The 17,931-nt window shown below is 37.3% G+C and overlaps 1 protein-coding gene and 1 non-coding gene across 2 annotated transcripts in view; both read right to left on the minus strand.

The window, feature by feature from the left end:
* Positions 1-5,753: 5,753 nt before the first annotated feature.
* Tcea1 (transcription elongation factor A1) overlaps positions 5,754-17,931 on the minus strand; it is a 36,477-nt gene continuing 24,299 nt past the window's right edge. The window contains exons 6-10 of the mRNA XM_090338821.1: positions 16,856-16,912; positions 15,436-15,590; positions 13,822-13,968; positions 8,990-9,061; positions 5,754-7,219 (exon numbers count right to left, since the gene is read on the minus strand). Coding sequence (XP_090194947.1) covers positions 7,211-7,219; positions 8,990-9,061; positions 13,822-13,968; positions 15,436-15,590; positions 16,856-16,912 — 440 coding nt within the window. The 3' untranslated portion in view covers positions 5,754-7,210. The remainder of the gene's footprint in view (positions 7,220-8,989; positions 9,062-13,821; positions 13,969-15,435; positions 15,591-16,855; positions 16,913-17,931) is intronic.
* LOC150058731 (U6 spliceosomal RNA) lies at positions 12,990-13,093 on the minus strand. The gene has a single exon (XR_016536735.1). It is a non-coding gene; the product is annotated as a U6 spliceosomal RNA (small nuclear RNA).

Consider the following 17,931-nt stretch of genomic DNA (forward strand, 5'->3'; position numbering starts at 1 on the left):
ATTATAAAAATTGTATGAGTAATAGAATAATTTTATAAACTTGGTAGTTACATTTATTATAGAATATTCTGTTGTATTCTTAACCTTCTAATTATACTTTAATACATTATCTGAAAGTAATGAGTCCATTGAACTAGAAACCAGTCATAGTAAAGTTTATTGTTTACAAATGAAAGGGTCACTGTTTGAACACTGAGGTAAAAAAACACAAAACTATAACAAAAAAGAAAAAGTATTAATAAAAGTTTTACTAGATTTCCTTTTTTTTTCACAGCTGGTCTTAAAGAGCACAAAATGAAGCACACAGGTATTGTTTTTAAAAGAGAGGAAGGAAATATTACAAAAAAGGTCACTTGGTCAAATACACTGTACACATCTCTGGATTTTCATATTAAATCTCTTTCCTGTTCATGAATCCTAAAAAACAATTTAAAAAAGATAGTCTACTCCAAAAAAGCTACTGCACACCACCACATGGTGAAGTGACTGACACCTAATGAAGGCACTTCTGAATTTGTTTCCAAGACTTCTACCTTTGAGGTCTTAATTAATCTACACAATTTGTTGATCTTTTTTTTTGGAGGGGAGGGGGGAATCATGGGGCTTAAAACTCTGAGCCTGAGCTCTTCAGCTTAAGCCTACCGCCCTACTCTTGAGCCACAGCCTCACTTCCCATTTTCTAGTGATTAATTGGAGTCTCAGGTTCTTTCTGGGCTGGCTTTGAACCTTGATTCTCAGATATTAGCTTCCTGAGTAGCTAGGATTACAGGCATGAGCCACTACAACCTTTTTCTTTTTTTGGGGGGTGGTTGTGGGACTTGAACTCTGGCGTTGTCCCTGAGCTCTTCAGCTCAAGACTACCGCCCTAGTATTAGATGTACCCAAGCTTCTGGTTAGTCTCTCCTGGAGAACATATTCCTGGCTGAATATACAGTGGAACACTCATGGAGTAAGATGGTGGAATGACTACACATTCAGGAAACACTGCAGAATTGTCATGGCCACATGGCAGAGCTATAATGGTTCTCTTTCATATTCATTAAGGAAAATTGGAAAGTGGCACCTCAACACAATCACTACTTTAGAATTAAACATTACAATACACAATTTAATTGAGTCACAATACATCTGGGTCAATGTTGGCTCAAAAAGACTGCTTTTTGAAAGGTGAGTTAAATCACACCATTTCTTTGGTATGCAAATATCTGATGAATCTATTTTAAAAGTTATAGCATAGTCATTTCCCAGAAAAATGCTGCAGTGGCTGAATAGTACAATTTTCATAGCTTTGAATTTATTACATTTAGAACTTTATAGATTTGCCCTTTTAAATTTGTGCTGTTTACATACAGGCTAAATATCCAAGCACAGTGCTAAGATCTATACAGGAAGCAGAGTTCCAGTTGACCATGGCTAAATGGCAGCAAGATCTATTTCAACAAACAAGCAAGTCATGGTGTCTCTATCTGGAAACACCAGCCACATAGAATTTGACCTGGGAAAATTGTGAGGCCATATCCAAAAAAATAAGCCAAACAAACGCTGTCAGTGGCTCATGCCTGCAATCCTAGCTATTTGGTAGGCTAAGATCTGAGGCTTGGTTTCAAGCCAACCTGGGCTGGCCACTCTTATCTCCACTAAACTACCAAAATACCAATAGCAGAGCTGGGACTCAAGTGGTACAGTACTAGCCTTGAGCAAAAAAAAAGAATACTTAGGGTTAGATCCTAGGCCCTAAGTTCAAGCCCTAAGCCTGGCAAAAAACATTAAAAGTGGCCTGGAGTGAAGGTCAAGTGGCTACAAGCCTCCCTAGCAAGCATAGCATAGGGTGCTAAATTCAATCCCAACTACAGGGAAAGAATAGTTTTTGTTTTGTCAGTCCTGGGACTTGAACTCAGGGCCTGAGCACTGTCCTTGGGCTTTCTCAAGGCTAGAGCTCTATCACGTGAGCCACAGCACCACTTCTGGCTTTTTTTCCCCTTACGTATATGGTACCAAGGAATCGAACTTGAGTCTTAGTGCATGCTAGGCAAGCACTCTCACCACTAGGCCAAACTCCAGGCCCAAGGAATAGTTTTAAAAAGAAAGAAAAAGATACCTTTCACCTGTGAAATATGTGAATAGCAATAGTTTAAAGAAAAAAAAAAAAGCTGGGCATGGTGGCTCATGCCTGTAATCCTAGCTACTTAGGAGACTGAGATATGAGGATCTCTGTATATCTTAGGCAATACAAAGCCGAGAGACTCTTATCTCCAATTAATCACTAGCAAAGGAAGTTGGGTTGTAGCTCAAGGGTAGGGTGGTAGCCTTGAGCTGAAGAGCTCAGGGACAGCACCTAGACCAGAGTTCAAGCCCCATGACCCATCAAAAAAAAAAAAAAAAAAAGCAAGCATGTTACATTGTGCATGTGTTTAGTGTAAGAGGCTAAATTTAAAAATAATAAGGTACCTGCAAGGTTATACTACTGCTAAGCAGCTACGGAATGGATCCTGGGCTTCTCCTCTGCATTTTTTCTTTAATCTCCTAGTGAGATCCTACCTTCAGAACAAAATGAAAACTGCAAGACTGAGGTTTTGAAGATTTAGAAAAAAGAACCAACCCAACAGCACAAATAGTGGTAGCCATTTTCAGGGCACCAGAGAAGCACTCAACGAAGGAACTCCTCACTGACCACACAAGCTGCTGCATGTATGGAACGCAGGAAAGGAATCATGCTACAACCTGTAATGAGTAACTAGCTCCCAAGGTCCACATGAGCAAGAAAGGTGCTGAATATTCCTCTAGTGTACCCCATGCCTAGTCATAGAACTCATGGCCCCAACAGGTCCCGGTGTCCTCCACTGCCAGGCATGATTATAATCCACCTCCCAGGCACCACTGCCCATGAGGGAAGCAGTACAAGTGGGATAGTGGCCCAGGGTAATTATAACTCACCTCCTATGACTCCTGCCCACAATAACCAATGATCCCAGGTGGCAAATTTAGAAGGGACTTCTAGCTAGTGACAGAGGACCACATACAAAACCCCAAGCAGCAGGGTTGGCAGAGAAGTACAACTGGAAAAACCAAACAGACGCAGCACTTTCTTCTGAACAGCAACTCTGGAGTATTTCCTTGCTTTAGTTTATCCCAGATGGCTTCCAGGACACACAAGCACGTCCTAAAGGCAATCTCAAGAGAGACAAAGTGTTTCCCTCACTGGAGGGACTGCAATGCAAGCCAGATCACTGAGTGGAGCTGAGACTAGGAGTATAGATCATCTTCAAGAGAGAATTTAGTGGACAACCAAGTATAAACTATACAAAGAATGCTGTGTGGTGTGGTTTTATTTTTGGTGAGCATGTGTGCTTATGTATGCGTGTGTGTCAATGATTGGATTGGTCTATAGAATGGTTTTCAGTTTGTCATGGACTTGAAGGTTACATCCTTTTAGTTTGAATTGATACGTAACTGGTGCTTGCTTTCTGTCCCTCTCCTTTTTTTTTTTTTTTTTGGCAGTCCTGGGCTTGGGCTCAGGGCCTGAGCACTGTCCTTGGACTTTCTCAAGGCTAGAGCTCTACCACTTGTGCCTCAGTACCACTTCTGGCTTTTTTGTATGTATGTGGTACCAAGGAATCGAACCCGGGTCTTCGTGCAATAGGCAAGCAATTTAACCACTAGGCCAGACTCCTGGCCCTCCCTCTCCTTTTCTATTTTTTCTTTCATTATTTTCCCATAGCTCTTTCTGGTAACATACTCTACTTCATCTTTCCTTTATGCTAGAACCCTCATCTTTTCCAATTATACTTAACCCCTTATATCACCACTCCTCACAACTGTATACTTACACTGAGAATATTGTCCTGTTTCACTGTCTTCCTTATTCCATGATTTTACTCTCCTCCCTCCCTCCAACCCAAATAGCTTAGTTCTAATCCCTACGTTACTATACAAAAACACTACCACAATACATATACTAAGACTGGATGTGTACATAAAGCTATTAGTTGTGTTCTACCATATGTAAAGCTTTAGCTATATCTTACTTTACTTTCCAATCAAAAGACATCAATGGGCAAGTTGGATCAAAAGGAAAGACACAAACATTTGCTATCTACATGAGATATATCTGACAAAACAAACATACCCTTAGGATGAAAGTATAGAACAAAATCTTCCAAGTAAATGGACCTCATACACAGAGTACCAATACTAATATCTGATAAAGTAGATTTCAAATAAAAATGAGTGAGAAAAGATCACTTCATATTAATAAAGGGAACTCTCCATCAAGAACAAATAAAAATTATTAAGAGTTATGCACCAAATGCTGGATCCCCCAACTATAGTCAAACAGAAACTAACCGGACTTAACACACTGATCCAAACACAATGATAGTTTACCCCACTCACACCAAGGATAAATCATCAAGGCAAAAACTCAACTATGAAACTTGGGATATAATTGAGAACATGGAATGGCTGGTCCTAACAGACATGTACACAATTTTTTATCCAGTAGCGCTGCACAATGCACATCCTTTTCAGCACATGGACCATACACCAAAATAGACCATATTCCAGATAATACAGCAAATCTCAGAAAATGGAAGAAAACTGAAATAATCCCCTGTATCCTGTCAGATCATAATGTAGTAAAATTAGAAGTTAACAGTAAAAGAAACCACAGAAAATAATCAAACTGAGAGAGATTGTACAACACATTACTGAATCATCAGTGGGTCACTGAAAATATAAGATGAGAAAAGAGACTCTAATGAAAGCTAACACACAATATACCACAGTAAAGGCAGTACACTAAGAGGGCAGTTAATAACTATGAAATCCTATATAAACTAAATAGAGAAAACTCAAATGAATACTGAAATGATGTACCTCAAGAGCCTAGAAAGGCAAGAACAAGCCAAACCCAAAACCAATACATGGAATGAAATTGAGACTGAAAATAAATGAACTAATGACTAGAAGAACCATAGAAAGGATCAACAAAAAATTGGCTCTTTATAACCACATTTGATAAGATCTTAGCAAATGTAAACCAAAGAAAAACTCAACCAAATAAAATTAAGAGACAAAAAGGTAGATGTAACAAAAAAGGTCAGTGAAATTCAAAACATTTATGTCCCAGCCTACTCAGCAATTGGTGCCTCGATCAAAGTTATTTTCTGCTTCTCCAAGACAATACTTCATGGTTTTTGAACTATACTGGTCTAATTTATTCTTTTTTTTGGGGGGGGGGGGCAATCCTGGGCTTGAGCTCAGGCCTAAGCCCTGACCTTGGGACTTTCTCAAGGCTAGAGCTCTACCATTTGAGCCTCAGCACCACTTCTGGCTTTTTTCCTATGCATGTAATACCAAGGAATAGAACCCAGGTCTTCGTGCATGCAGGGTGTGGTGGCTCACACCTGTAATCCTAGTTACTCAGGAGGCTGAGATCTGAAGATCAAGGTTCATATCCAGCCCGGGCACTAAAGACCAAGAGACTCATATCTCCAATTAATCACTAGAAAAGGGGAAGTGGGGCTGTGGCTCAAGGGGTAGTCTTGAGCAGGAGAGATCAGGGACAGTGCTCAGGCCCAGAGTTCAAGCCCCATGACCCACAAAAAAGGGGGGGGGGGGAAGAAAAAGAATGTACTTCCCTTAAAACTGTACTTTTTAATAAAAGTATAGTAGGAAGAGTAACGGGACATTTTACACAGATGAACAAACAAGATTCAATGTCTTAAGAAAATAACAAAACTGTGATACATGCGTAACAACAACAAAAAGCTTTATTGAATTACAAATTTTAAATGGATTGCTTAATTTAAAAACGGGATTATTTTAATTTTATTATAATACTCATTCTTTTAAAAACTTACTTTAAACTGATAAAGCAAAACTAAGAAAGTACAGGTGTGTAGGTATGGACCAATCCACAAATTGGACACTTTTAATGTTGCTTTCTGTATCTGTTCAAATGATTTGCAGTAGAAACAGAAGGAAAGTACAAAGTGGGTTCAAGGGTCTCTCCACAGTTTAAGAAGAGGAAGTCTCAGCATGATAAATGGGAGACTTTGTAATAATGGCCTATAAGAGAACAATTATACCAAGGAAGAATATAAAAAACACCATTGCTTATTCCTAGCAGAATGATACAAACTTAAAAGCAAAACCTTACCAGAAGATCTATACTGTAAAACTACTTTCTATATATATAGCCCATGTTTTCAGTTCATTCAACAATCTCATTCATCATATGCCAGGAAAGTCAGCATGTAAGACTCAGGTTAAAAACACCCTCTATCAGTCTCCACTGGGAGACTACAACTTTAATGACTTATATGGTCCTTATGCTTAATTCTTGGTCAGAATAGACTTCCAAGTCAAAATCAAGTCAAGAACTGTTTACAACAGCTACATTAAACTAAAATGCTAACAGTTCCTTCCCAGTATTCTTCCTATGAGGAGAAAAAATTCATCAGAAGCTTTTGTTTTTTGCCAATGAGGAAATTAATGAGAAAGCTTACCAAACAATAATCTTCTACAAAACTAAATATACTACAAAGCCATACAGGTAAATAAACAATAAAAAAACTGATTTCAACCAGGTCACATTCCAAGAATAAAATCTATTAAGAGCAATTAATATACATGTATGAGAAATGTAGGAAATGATCATGGTTACAGATGCAAAATAATATTCAAGGATTGTGAACATAATAAAGTTCAAAATCTATACTAGCTCAAATATGTACATTTTAATAAGCTGGTCAAGTATTATTTGAATACATACCATATTTCTCCTCATAGGTATATACCAGTTATGAAAAGCAAAGTACTTTCTAAATATGTATTAACAGAGAATAACAGAATTTCTATTGTACATGTGTGCATGTTTCAGACTGTAAAAAAGTTAACATTTCCTTTAAGAAGAAAATAATTAAAATTGCCAAAAGTTTAGTTGATAAAAGTTTAATTATCAATCTACTTACAAAAATGAAAAAAAGGTTGAAACCAATATACCAATATACTGTGGCCTCCCTACTTATCTGAAACTACAGAAGGCAAAGGGAAGTTAGGTCACAAACAAAGGCTAACCCAAGGGACGTAGAAGTATGTTGCTTTAAAAATCCAACTTGCAGGAAAACTAATTACTTGGCTTAGTTTTAAAGCTAATTACAAAAATCCACTTTCTTAACGGTCCAGATATTTTGCCAATCCATCCAACTCAACAGAACTGTGGGGAAAAAAAAATATTTTGTGAGACTTTTAAATATAAACAATAGGGCATGCCCTCCCATTTATTTATCATTTATCCTTTTGTTCTCTGTTTTGCAATATTGGGAACTGTATTCAAGGCCTGTGCTTGTTTGGTAGACATGGATCTACAAGCCATAGCTTCAGCCCCTTTTTAACCTTGATATTTTTGAGACAGTGTCTTGCTTCCTTCCTAAATGGATACCTGAGGTGTAATCCACCTATCATTCTGTAACTAGGATAAACTGGTGTATTCCACTGTACCAATTCTCCACTGACAAGGGGTCTTGTAAACTTATCTACCCGTGTTGTCATCAAACTGCAACCCTCTCAATCTTAGCCTTCCAAATATTTAGGATTACAGGCGTCAGCCACTAGCATCTGGCTTTTTTTTTTTTTCTTCCTTTTTGTCTGCCTGGGCCTGGGTGCTGTCCCTGAGCTCTTCAGCTCAAAGCTAGTACTCTACCATGTTGAGCCACAGCGCCATTTCCAGTTTTCTGGTGGTTAAACAGAGATAGAAGTCTGATGGACTTTTGTGCCCAGGCTGTCTTTGAACTGTGGTCTTCAGATCTCAGCCTCTTGAGTGGCTAGGATTACAGGTGTGAGCTACCAGCACCTGGTTTTATCCATTTTTTTAAAAAGGCATTTTTGGAATTAAGATTGGTATGGTAACTGTACTTTCTTGGGGGGGGGGAGGGTCATGGGGCTTGAACTCTGGGCCTGGGCGCTATCCCTGAGCTCTACAGCTCAAGGCTACCACCCTACCCGAGCCACAGCCCACTTCCCATTTTCTAGTCATTAATTGGAGATATGAGTCTCTTGGTCTTTAGTGCTGGGCTGGCCTTGAACCTTGATCCTCAGATCTCAGCCTCCTGAGTAGCTAGGTAACTGTACATTTAAGATGCTCGCTAACTGGGTAGAATGGCTCAACACCACAATTCCAGCTACTGTGAAAATGGAGATTAAGAAGACTGCAGCTCCCAGCCAGTCCAAGCAAAAAAAAAAAAATCAGAAAAATTCTCATCACCTGGGAATGGTGGTATGTATTAAGCTACCTGGAAGGCAGAAACAGAAGCATCATTAACTTGGGCAAGAAAAATAATTAAATACAAAATAACTATTAGGCTGGTGCTGGTGGCTCATGCCTGGAATCCTAGCTACTCAGGAGGCTGAGAACTGAGGATTGTGGTTCTAAGCCAGTCCTGGCAACCCTCAAATCCACAAGACTCTTCAATTATCCACCAGAAAACCTAAAGAATGTTGTGGCTCAAGTGGTAGAGCACTAGCCTTGAGCTGAAGAGCTCAGGGACAGTACCCAGGCCTAGAGTTCAAGAAAAAAGAAAGGAAAATATTAGAAAAGTAAAGCAAAAACAAAAAGGCCTGGTTCAAATGGTAGAACACCAAGTATTCAAACCCCAGTACCATCAAAATATATATACAAGTTGCTAAAATCAAGCTATTTCCAGTAGGATTATCTATCTATCTATCTATCTATCTATCTATCTATCTATCTATCTATGTTATTCAGTCACTTGACAGTGCAAGACATTGTGAGCCCATTTGTCTAATTCATACATGGAGAAAACAAGGTTATAAATTAATATATTCCATACAAGTAGTTAAGTAGTCACTAAACAGCACTGGGTGTTATGAGCATATATGTGTAATTTATATGTACAGAGATACAAAAGACTAAAGGAAATCATTCTGTTCTAAATAAATACAATATGACTCCATGAGGATACTATACCTTCCATCGATTTCCACATTCGTTACAGACAACAAATGTTGTCATTGGTTCATCTGCACTACGAGTTTGCACCTGCAGCAAAATCAAGTGAAATATTACTTTATAAAGCACCATAAAAACCTTATCAACATAAAGGTATACAATAATCACAATGTTACCACAATAAAATATATAAAATTCTAAAACAAGCTCAGAAATACTAAATAATCTAAAAAAAAAAAAAATCCAGGTGCTTGCTTGTGGCTCATGCCTGTAATCCGAGCTACTTAGGTAAGTGAGTTCTAAGGGTCCATGAGATTCTAATCTTCAATTAACCAACAAAAGCCAGAAGTGGAGCTGTGGCTCCGATGGCAGAACATCATTCTTTCCTTTGTTGTTTTTGGTCTTAGGGCTTAAACTCAGGGATGGAGTCCTGTCCTTGAGTTCTTTTGCACAAGGCTAGCATTCTACCACTTTGAGCCACAGCACTACTTCTGGTTGGCTGGTGGTTAATTGGAGATGAGTCTGCTGGACTTTCCTGCCCAGGCTGGCTTTGAACCAGGATAATCAGGATCTCAGCTTCCTGAATAGCTAGTATTACAGGCATGAGCCACCAGTGCCTGGCAGAACACCACCCTAGAGTAGAAAAAATTAAGGGATGGCATATAGGCTCTGACTTGAAGACCCAGCACTGATAGACACACATACTAAAAACTATTTATTTACAACTTTCAGTTCCCTAAATGTCTCCTTGTTTGTCATACTGAATTTAACTCAGACAAGTAGGAAAATCCTCTAGGAAAAATATGAGTGAAAAACATACAATACTGAATTACAAACTATAATTTTACAAGGTAACAGAAGTCAATTTCAGAGACAGAAAACAGAATGGTGGTTATACAGGCTGAGGGAGGAAGGTGAAATACTGTTTAATGAGTAACTTCATTTTATAAGAAAAAAAGTGATCTGGAGGAGAAATGCACTATGCTATAAATATTTGGGACCCTGTCTAAAAACATATATTACAAAGATAACTAAATAAGAATAAAACAAGTAATATGATTTTTATAAATATATATGACTATAGGTTTCTGAAGCTCTTCACTAAAGAAAATTACTAAAGTCAGAAAAATTACTCCTCTAAACTGTACATATTCCTGAATAAAATGGAGGCTTACTAAAGTTAAATTATTCTTAAAGATTAGGCATGGTAGGGTTCTTTGACAATCCCAACAATTAGAAAACAAGCAAGAAGATGAGTTCAAGGCTGGCCTCTGGCTTATTCTCACAGACTTCCTTGTTCAACTGAAGCCCTATCACTTTTATTTACTTATTTTTTTTTTGCTGATTATTTCAGAGACGGAATCTTGTGGACTATTTTGTCCTTGCTGGGTTTGTACTATGACCTTTTAGATCTCAGTCTTCTGAGCAGCTAAGATTACAAGTTCCCAGCTACATTTAGTTCTATGCTATTTGCATGAGGCATTTGGAAGTTTTTTTTTTTTTTAAGTGTTTTCTGGTTGTAAGAAAATCATTTCACTCCTAGACTAAATTTTATTAAAAGTAACAAATCTGGCCAGGCTCAGTAGCTCACACCTGTAATCCTAGCTATTCAGGAGGCTGAGATCTGAGGATTGAGGTTCAAAGCCAGCCTGGGCTCTAAAATCCATGAGACTCTAATCTCCAGTTAACCACCAGAAAACCAGAAGTGGCACTGTGGCTCAAATGGTAAGGTGGTAGCCTTGAGTTGAAGAGTTCAAGAAGAGCGCCCAAGCCAAGCCCCATAACCGGCCAAAAAAAGAAAAGAAACAAATCTGAAGCTGAGTGCCTTGACTCACACTCTCACTTTTAGCTACTAAAGGAGGATCTCAGTTTGAGACCATCTTAGGCAAAAAGTTTATGAGACTCTATCTCAGCCAATAAAAAATTGGGCATGGTGCTACACGCCTGCCATTCCAGCTGTATGGAAAACCCAAATAGGATTGCCATCTAGGCAGTCCTGTCAAAAAAGCAACAATCCTATTTAAACATGAGGCCCTGAATTAAAACTCAATATTAGACAGGTGCCAGTGGATCACGCCTATAATCCTAGCAACTAAGGAGGCTGAGATCTGGGGATTTTGGTTCAAAACCAGCCTAGGCAGAAAAATCTGTGAGACTCTTACCTCCAAAGAACCACTCAGAATAAGCTGGAAGTGGTGCTGTGGCTCAAGTGGTAGAGCAGTACAGTACTAGCCTTGAGCAAAAAGAGACTCAGGGACAACACACAGGTCCTGAGTTCAATCCCTAGGACCAGCAAAAAAAAAAAAAAAAAAAAAAAAAAAAGAAACAAAACCAAACCCCAATCAAAAAAACAACCAATACTGCTAAAAAATAAGCAAACTGTTTATCTGTGATTTTTCTAGTTGTTAATCTTAGCTCTCCATAATCTGATTTTGTAAATATTTCAGCTTTACTTTGCTAAATTTTCCTTAATGAATAATTCAGTTTCTATAACCTGTATAAAGAATGATGATATTATTATTACTACTACTACTACTACTACTAATAATAATAATATACTGGGGCTTAAACTCAGTGCCTGAGGTTTTTTTTGTTGTTTTTGTTTTTTTAAATCAAGGTTACTGTTCTTGTACGTGAGCCACAGCTCACTTTTGGCTTTCTGGCGGTTAACTGGAGATAAAGAGTCTCATGACTCTCTCATCTGAACTGGCTTCAAACCACAATCCTCAGTTTTCAGCTCCCTGAGTTACTAGGATTACAAATGTAAACCAATGACACCCAGCTGATTTCCTAAAGTGCTTAAAAATTCTGTTAGAAGCTGGGTGCGGTGGCTCATGCCTGTAATCCTAGCTACTCAGGAGGCTGAGATCTGAGGATCACGGTTTAAAGCCAGCCAGCCAGGGCACAAAAGGACCTGAGACTCTTATCTCCAACTAACCTCTAGGAAATGGAAAGTGGGGCTTGGCTCAAGGGTAGGATGGTATCCTTGAGCTGAAGAGCTCAGGGACAGTGCACAGCCCCAGAGAGTTCAAGCCCCATGACCCACCAAAAAAAAAATGTTAGAAAGATATATACTTGGAACCTATCATGACCTTTAAGAGAGAATTCTGAATTGGAAAATTACAGCTACAGTACAAAACAAAGACAAATTTAAAAAGCCTATTTGGCAAATCACTGAAACAATGATCAATTATTTTCACAGATACATATAATTATAAAAAAGCATATTCAAAAGCAAAAAAGTTTACTGAAAGCCAGAGGCTTATGCAGGAGGCTGAGATCTGAGGACTGCAGTTTGAAGCCAGCCTGGGCAGGAAGTCCCTGAGACTCTTCATTAAAAAATAAGCCAGAAGTGGAGCTATGACTTAAGTGGTAGAGCACTAGTTTTTAGCACAAAAGCTCAGGATAGACAGTGCCCTGGCCCACAGTTTAACTCCCAGGACTGGCAGACACATACACACACAAAACTAATCATATATGCAAAGGTCATCAATATGCTTGTTTTTTTTAAAAGGATAACCAAAAGAAAGCAGTTCTCACATGTCACATGAAAGTGTGAAAAACTTTCCTTACATCTGCTGTTCTGCAAACTAAAATTTTGACTTGTTCATAAAGTAAACAGGAATTTATTTTATTGTTGGGGTAGTATATAGAGGGTTTACAGTTATATTTATCAGGTAGTGGGTACACTACTTCTCACACATTGATACCTCTTCTCATGTTTTTGTCTACCTTTCCCCTCAACCTCTCCCAATCATCTTGTTTTTACCCCTTACCTTCCCTTTCTTTTCTTTTCTTTCTTTCTTTTTTTTTTTTGGCCAGTCCTGGGCTTGAGCACTGTCCTTGGACTTTCTCAAGGATAAGAGCTCTATCACCTGAGTCTCAGTACCACTTCTGGCTTTTTTTCTACGTATGTGGTACCAAGGAATTGAACCCGGGCCTTTGTGCACGCTAGGCAAGCACTCTACCACTATGCCAAACTCCCGGTCCGTTCCCTATTTCAAATAAACAATAACAACAAAACATGGAACGCTTTATGAATATGTGTGTCATCCTTGTGCAAGGGCCATGCTAACCTCTGTATCGTTTCAATTTTAGTATGTATGCTGCCGAAGTGAGCACATCAGCAATTTTTTTATGAACTGTAAGAAATATAGCCAAGGGGTGACACTATTCAAAAACAAATGCACTCATTACCTATGTAACTCCTTTATATATCACCTTTACGATAATAAAAATAAAAATTAAATAAATATTGCTACTTTATTAAATCCTGCATTTGGTCAATTTTAACTGGTACAATTTTTTTTTGGTGGGTCATGGGGTTTGATCTCAGCCTGGGCATTGTTCCTGAGCTCTTCAGCTCAAGGCTACCGCCCTACCCTTGAGCCAAGCCCCAATTCCCATTTTCTAGAGGTTAGTTGGAGATAAGAGTCCCAGGTTCTTTTGTGCCCGGGATAGCTTTGAACCCTGATCCTCAGATCTCAGCCTCCGGAGTAGCTAGGACTATAGGCACGAGCCCCACGCCTGGCTTCACTGGTACAATTTTTACAGCAACTATTTTCATGAAGATATAAATATACCAACTTATTGTCAATTAATTAAAATCAATATGAGAAAGTATTCTTTCACCAACAGACCACATCTTCTTGTGAAAATACAGAAGTAGTAGTAAGCATCTTTGCTACTTGTAAAAAGCAGAAGTTGTAAAGATTTAGCAAGGATTTATTTTAGTCTGGTAAGGTTAAAGTAAGGAGAAATAGAGTAGAGACATTTCCTGCTCCCTGTTCAGAAATGGGGATTAAAGACTGAAGTGCAAGCATTTTTAATAATAATCTAGGATCACAAACCTGTGTGTAAGTACAATTCTTCTTTTTACATTTGCCACATGTGAATAAATCAGTCTGAGTTCCACCTGTCTTGGCCATCTGATGCTCTCTGATGGCTTCTTTGGTCAAGTTTTTCCGCATCTCTTTTAGCTCATCACTAGCCATTTCCTATGAATGAGATAGCAATATCATGCAGTTATACACATATGTCTTATATATTTTTATAGCCTGAAGGCTTTTATATTCAATTACCGTTCCATTAACAAAAGTAAAATTAGCTTGTCAATTTTTAAAAAATGTATAATTGGTATTTTTTCCTCAGATGACTTCTTAAGACTTTAACATCCTTTAAAAATACTTTCTTAAATACTCATGAGTTTATGTATGAAAACTGGATTCAAGTTGTTTTCAAAAGCTATGTTAAAATAAAGGGGGTGGGGGCTCTGGGAGTTTAACCTAGTGGTAGGATGCTTGCCTAGCATTCACAAACACCTGGGTTTGATTCCTTAGTACCACATATATAGAAAAAAAGCGAGAAGTGGTGCTGTGGCTCAAGTGGTAGAGTGCTAGCCTTGAGCTGAAGAGCTCAAGGACAGCGCTTAGGCCCAGAGTTCAAGACCCATGACTGACCACCCCCCCCCCCAAAAAAAAAGCAGCAGATAAAATCACAAGGTGGGATACAGAACTAGCTTCTTCTTCAAATAGGAAAATATCATAAAGGATAAAAAGAAATAGACATTGCTTGAAATTTAAAGAAAAATAAAACTTAATATACCAAACGAAAAGGTAATGGGTAGACTTTTGATCCTGATAAAAAGTAAAGTGAGCCAACATTATATTACACTGAACACATTTTGTTAAGCTTTGGTGGACATGAGGAGGACAGGTAATTTATCAGAAAAGCATATTCTTAAGGATTCTTCCTAAGTATACAGAGGTGAGAGGATACAATGCCTGAATTTTCCTGAAAACAAATTCAATAGAAAAGGGGGAAAAAAACATGAGCAATGGATGGTGATAAATTTTTAATAATTAAAATTCAAGTGATGAATACAATCCCATTACACTATATTCTCTTCTTTGTGAAGGCTTAAATTATTTAATAAGATTTTTAAAAATAATTGTGCACATAGAAATTTTTATTAGCTGTGTAAAAAGATAAATCCAGTCTTAAGATACTTAATAAATATTGGTGCCATACTATATCTATATAGCAAGCATTTATCATTTTTCTAAAATTTCCCTAAATTTGAAAATAAGTTATAACCATTTGAATATACTTGACCAATACTTGCAATTACGAGATTTCATTCTAAAATATAATTGGAGTATACTTGACCTATATTTACAACTAGAGATTTCATTATTTTACATGAATTTATAGAGACACTTCTAGTTTTAAATGACTGTTCACCTAACATAAAAAAGGGGCAAAGTATTAATGTCAATAGATTCAATAACTATAAGTATTTGTATATCATAATGGCTAACATTAATTTGTTAAATATAATCAATATTAATGTAATGCTTTAATACAATAATGTAATAGTAACATAATACTTTAACATTTAAATAGCTTCCCACTTGTTATCAGGGAATCACATAAAAAAAAACTTTACGTATAGATATGCTTACCTCTGCTGTCATTCTAGCAAATAAATCAGGAGAAATATTGCCACATAATACATTTTTTCTTAAGTTTGGATTCTTTGCATCTTTCAGATTTGATATCCTACTTCGTACTCTATTCTTGTATTTCATGTCTGTATTCCTTATTTCTTGATATATAGGTATTTGGCCGTTGAGGAAAAAATATAAATTATATAAAAAGGAAAAAATTAAACTACAAAGGTAAGAATACCATTTTCTATTCTGCCAAAATAAGAATTCCTGAATTTCTAAGCAATTTATTAAAACTGCTTTCAAAATGTCAATAAAAATAAGGCTCTGGTTCTACCTAGTTTCTTGAGATAAGTAATACTGTTAGTACGTTTACATTTTAGATGAGCAATTTTACATTTTAAATGTTTAATGTCAACAAGCATGCAAATCAGTAAGATTTCAAAAAATAACTCAGATATATTCAATCTAAGTGAGCAAATTTTTGGAAAGGAGCTTGAACTTGGGCAAACTTTAACTTGACCAAATATAAATCTCATTACAGACACTAAGTCTTAATGACTATGGCCACAATTCTTAGTTTTTCAGACCAGATACCATTCAAGGTGGCTCAGCAGGTTAATCTCTTCATCTAACTGAACATGAAGCTGCTTTATCAAGTTCTGCATAGAAAGCCAGGCCACAGCAGAAACTGAGCCCTAGAGGTACTCTCTCGTTAACAAGTGATATTGATATTCTCTGCTCTCCTTTCTATATGGTATCCAGAATAAACACATTTCCTTTCATGATGGGGATTATGTATGTTTTGCTGAGGTCTCCAACTAAGAAATCTTTACATACCTCTGTATGTTTTCTATAACATTTTTTACAAATTAAATTCAGATGGTACTTTTCCAACTTTCCAAGGCAGAAAAACAAAAATGCCTTCAATATGATGTAGTTTACTTTTTTTGTTGGGGGAGGGGAGATGGAGGGGAAAAAGGAGAGGGGGTATTAGTCCTGGAGCTTGAACTCTGGGCCTGGGTGTTGTCCTGGAGCTTTTCATTTATTTATTTTTTTAGTTCAAGTCTAGTGTTGTACCACTTGAGCCACAGCTCTTCTTTTGGCTTTTTGGTAGTTAACTAGAAATGAGTCTCACTGATTTTCTTGTTTGGCCTGTCTTCAAACTGTGATCCTCAGATTTCAAGCCTCCTGAGTAGCCACCAGTACCTGGCTTGAGACTTACTTTTGAAAAGCAGGACAAGTAAATGGAATAAATTTCCTGGCAGAATATAAGAATAAGTATCCTTACCTTATAATTTAAGATATCATTCCTTCTAATCAAAATAATACAATCAAGAACTTAATAAACCTTTGAACTACAAAACATTAGGAAAAAATTATAATTAACATAACAGTTATATAAGACAAGGATAAATGTACATGCAAAGGATATCTTCCTCGATCTGAGATCCTAGTTCTTCCTCATCAGCTCCAATAGCAACATAGTCATCTGAAACAGGTACAAAGAATTGTCAAGTTATTATAACTTACATGCTAAACGAAAATTCCAGTGCAGAATAAGTACATGATTCCTATTTCTTCAACCCATTTCCCTCAGATAAAGTCATTTTAGTTTAGTCTTGTTCAAATCTGGCCTTGTACCACCCATTAGACTCTTCCTTTGGGATTCACCTAATATCCAGAGTGCTCCTGCATTGATTATTCCTTTTCCCTCAGGAGTGAGGAAGTAATTCATCTAGCAAGCAATTCCTCATTTCACAATTCCATAAATTCTGGTTGCTCCAATAGAGAGTAGAAACAATTACAGAAAGAACTATCTTGTCTCCTGTGACTCGGGCTTCAATGCAAATAAACCAGTTGTTTCATCTGCCAATCACATATATGGACATACTCAGAAGACTCCTATACAAATATTCAAAAGGATAGAAAGAAATAAATAGAAACTCGGAAGGAAAGGGGAATATACATGTAAACATACATACATACATATACATACACACATATATGTGTGTGCGTGTATATATATATATAAATATATATATAGAGAGAGAGACAGAGAGAGAGAGAGAGAGAGAGAGAGGGAGAGAGAGAGGGAGAGAAAGCAAATCAAAGTTGGTCAAACTAGCTATGGTTCAATATAACAAAAAAGGAAAAAGGATGAATTTGTAAGATGACAATGATTCCTATATATGAAACTTTTAAACAGTAACAGATATTTTCTATACTTAGGAACATATTTCCATTGCATATGTGACTTCAAAGACAAATTCCACATGCTATATCTAGAGATTACATAAATTCCTATATAAATTTTAAGATTGCTTTTCTAATTTAAAAAACTAGGGGCCAGGTGTGTAGCCTAGTGGTAGAGTGCTCGCCTAGTATGCACGAAGCCTTGGGTTCAATTCCTCAGTACCACATACACAGAAAAAGTCAGAATGTTGCTGTGGGTCAAGTGGCAGAATGCTAGCTAGCCTTGAGCAAAATGTGTCCAAGGACAAGCCCTGA

The sequence above is a fragment of the Megascapheus bottae genome, chromosome 9 (assembly GCF_031878675.1).
Source record: "Megascapheus bottae isolate mThoBot1 chromosome 9, mThoBot2.hap1, whole genome shotgun sequence".
Taxonomy (NCBI): domain Eukaryota; kingdom Metazoa; phylum Chordata; class Mammalia; order Rodentia; family Geomyidae; genus Megascapheus; species Megascapheus bottae.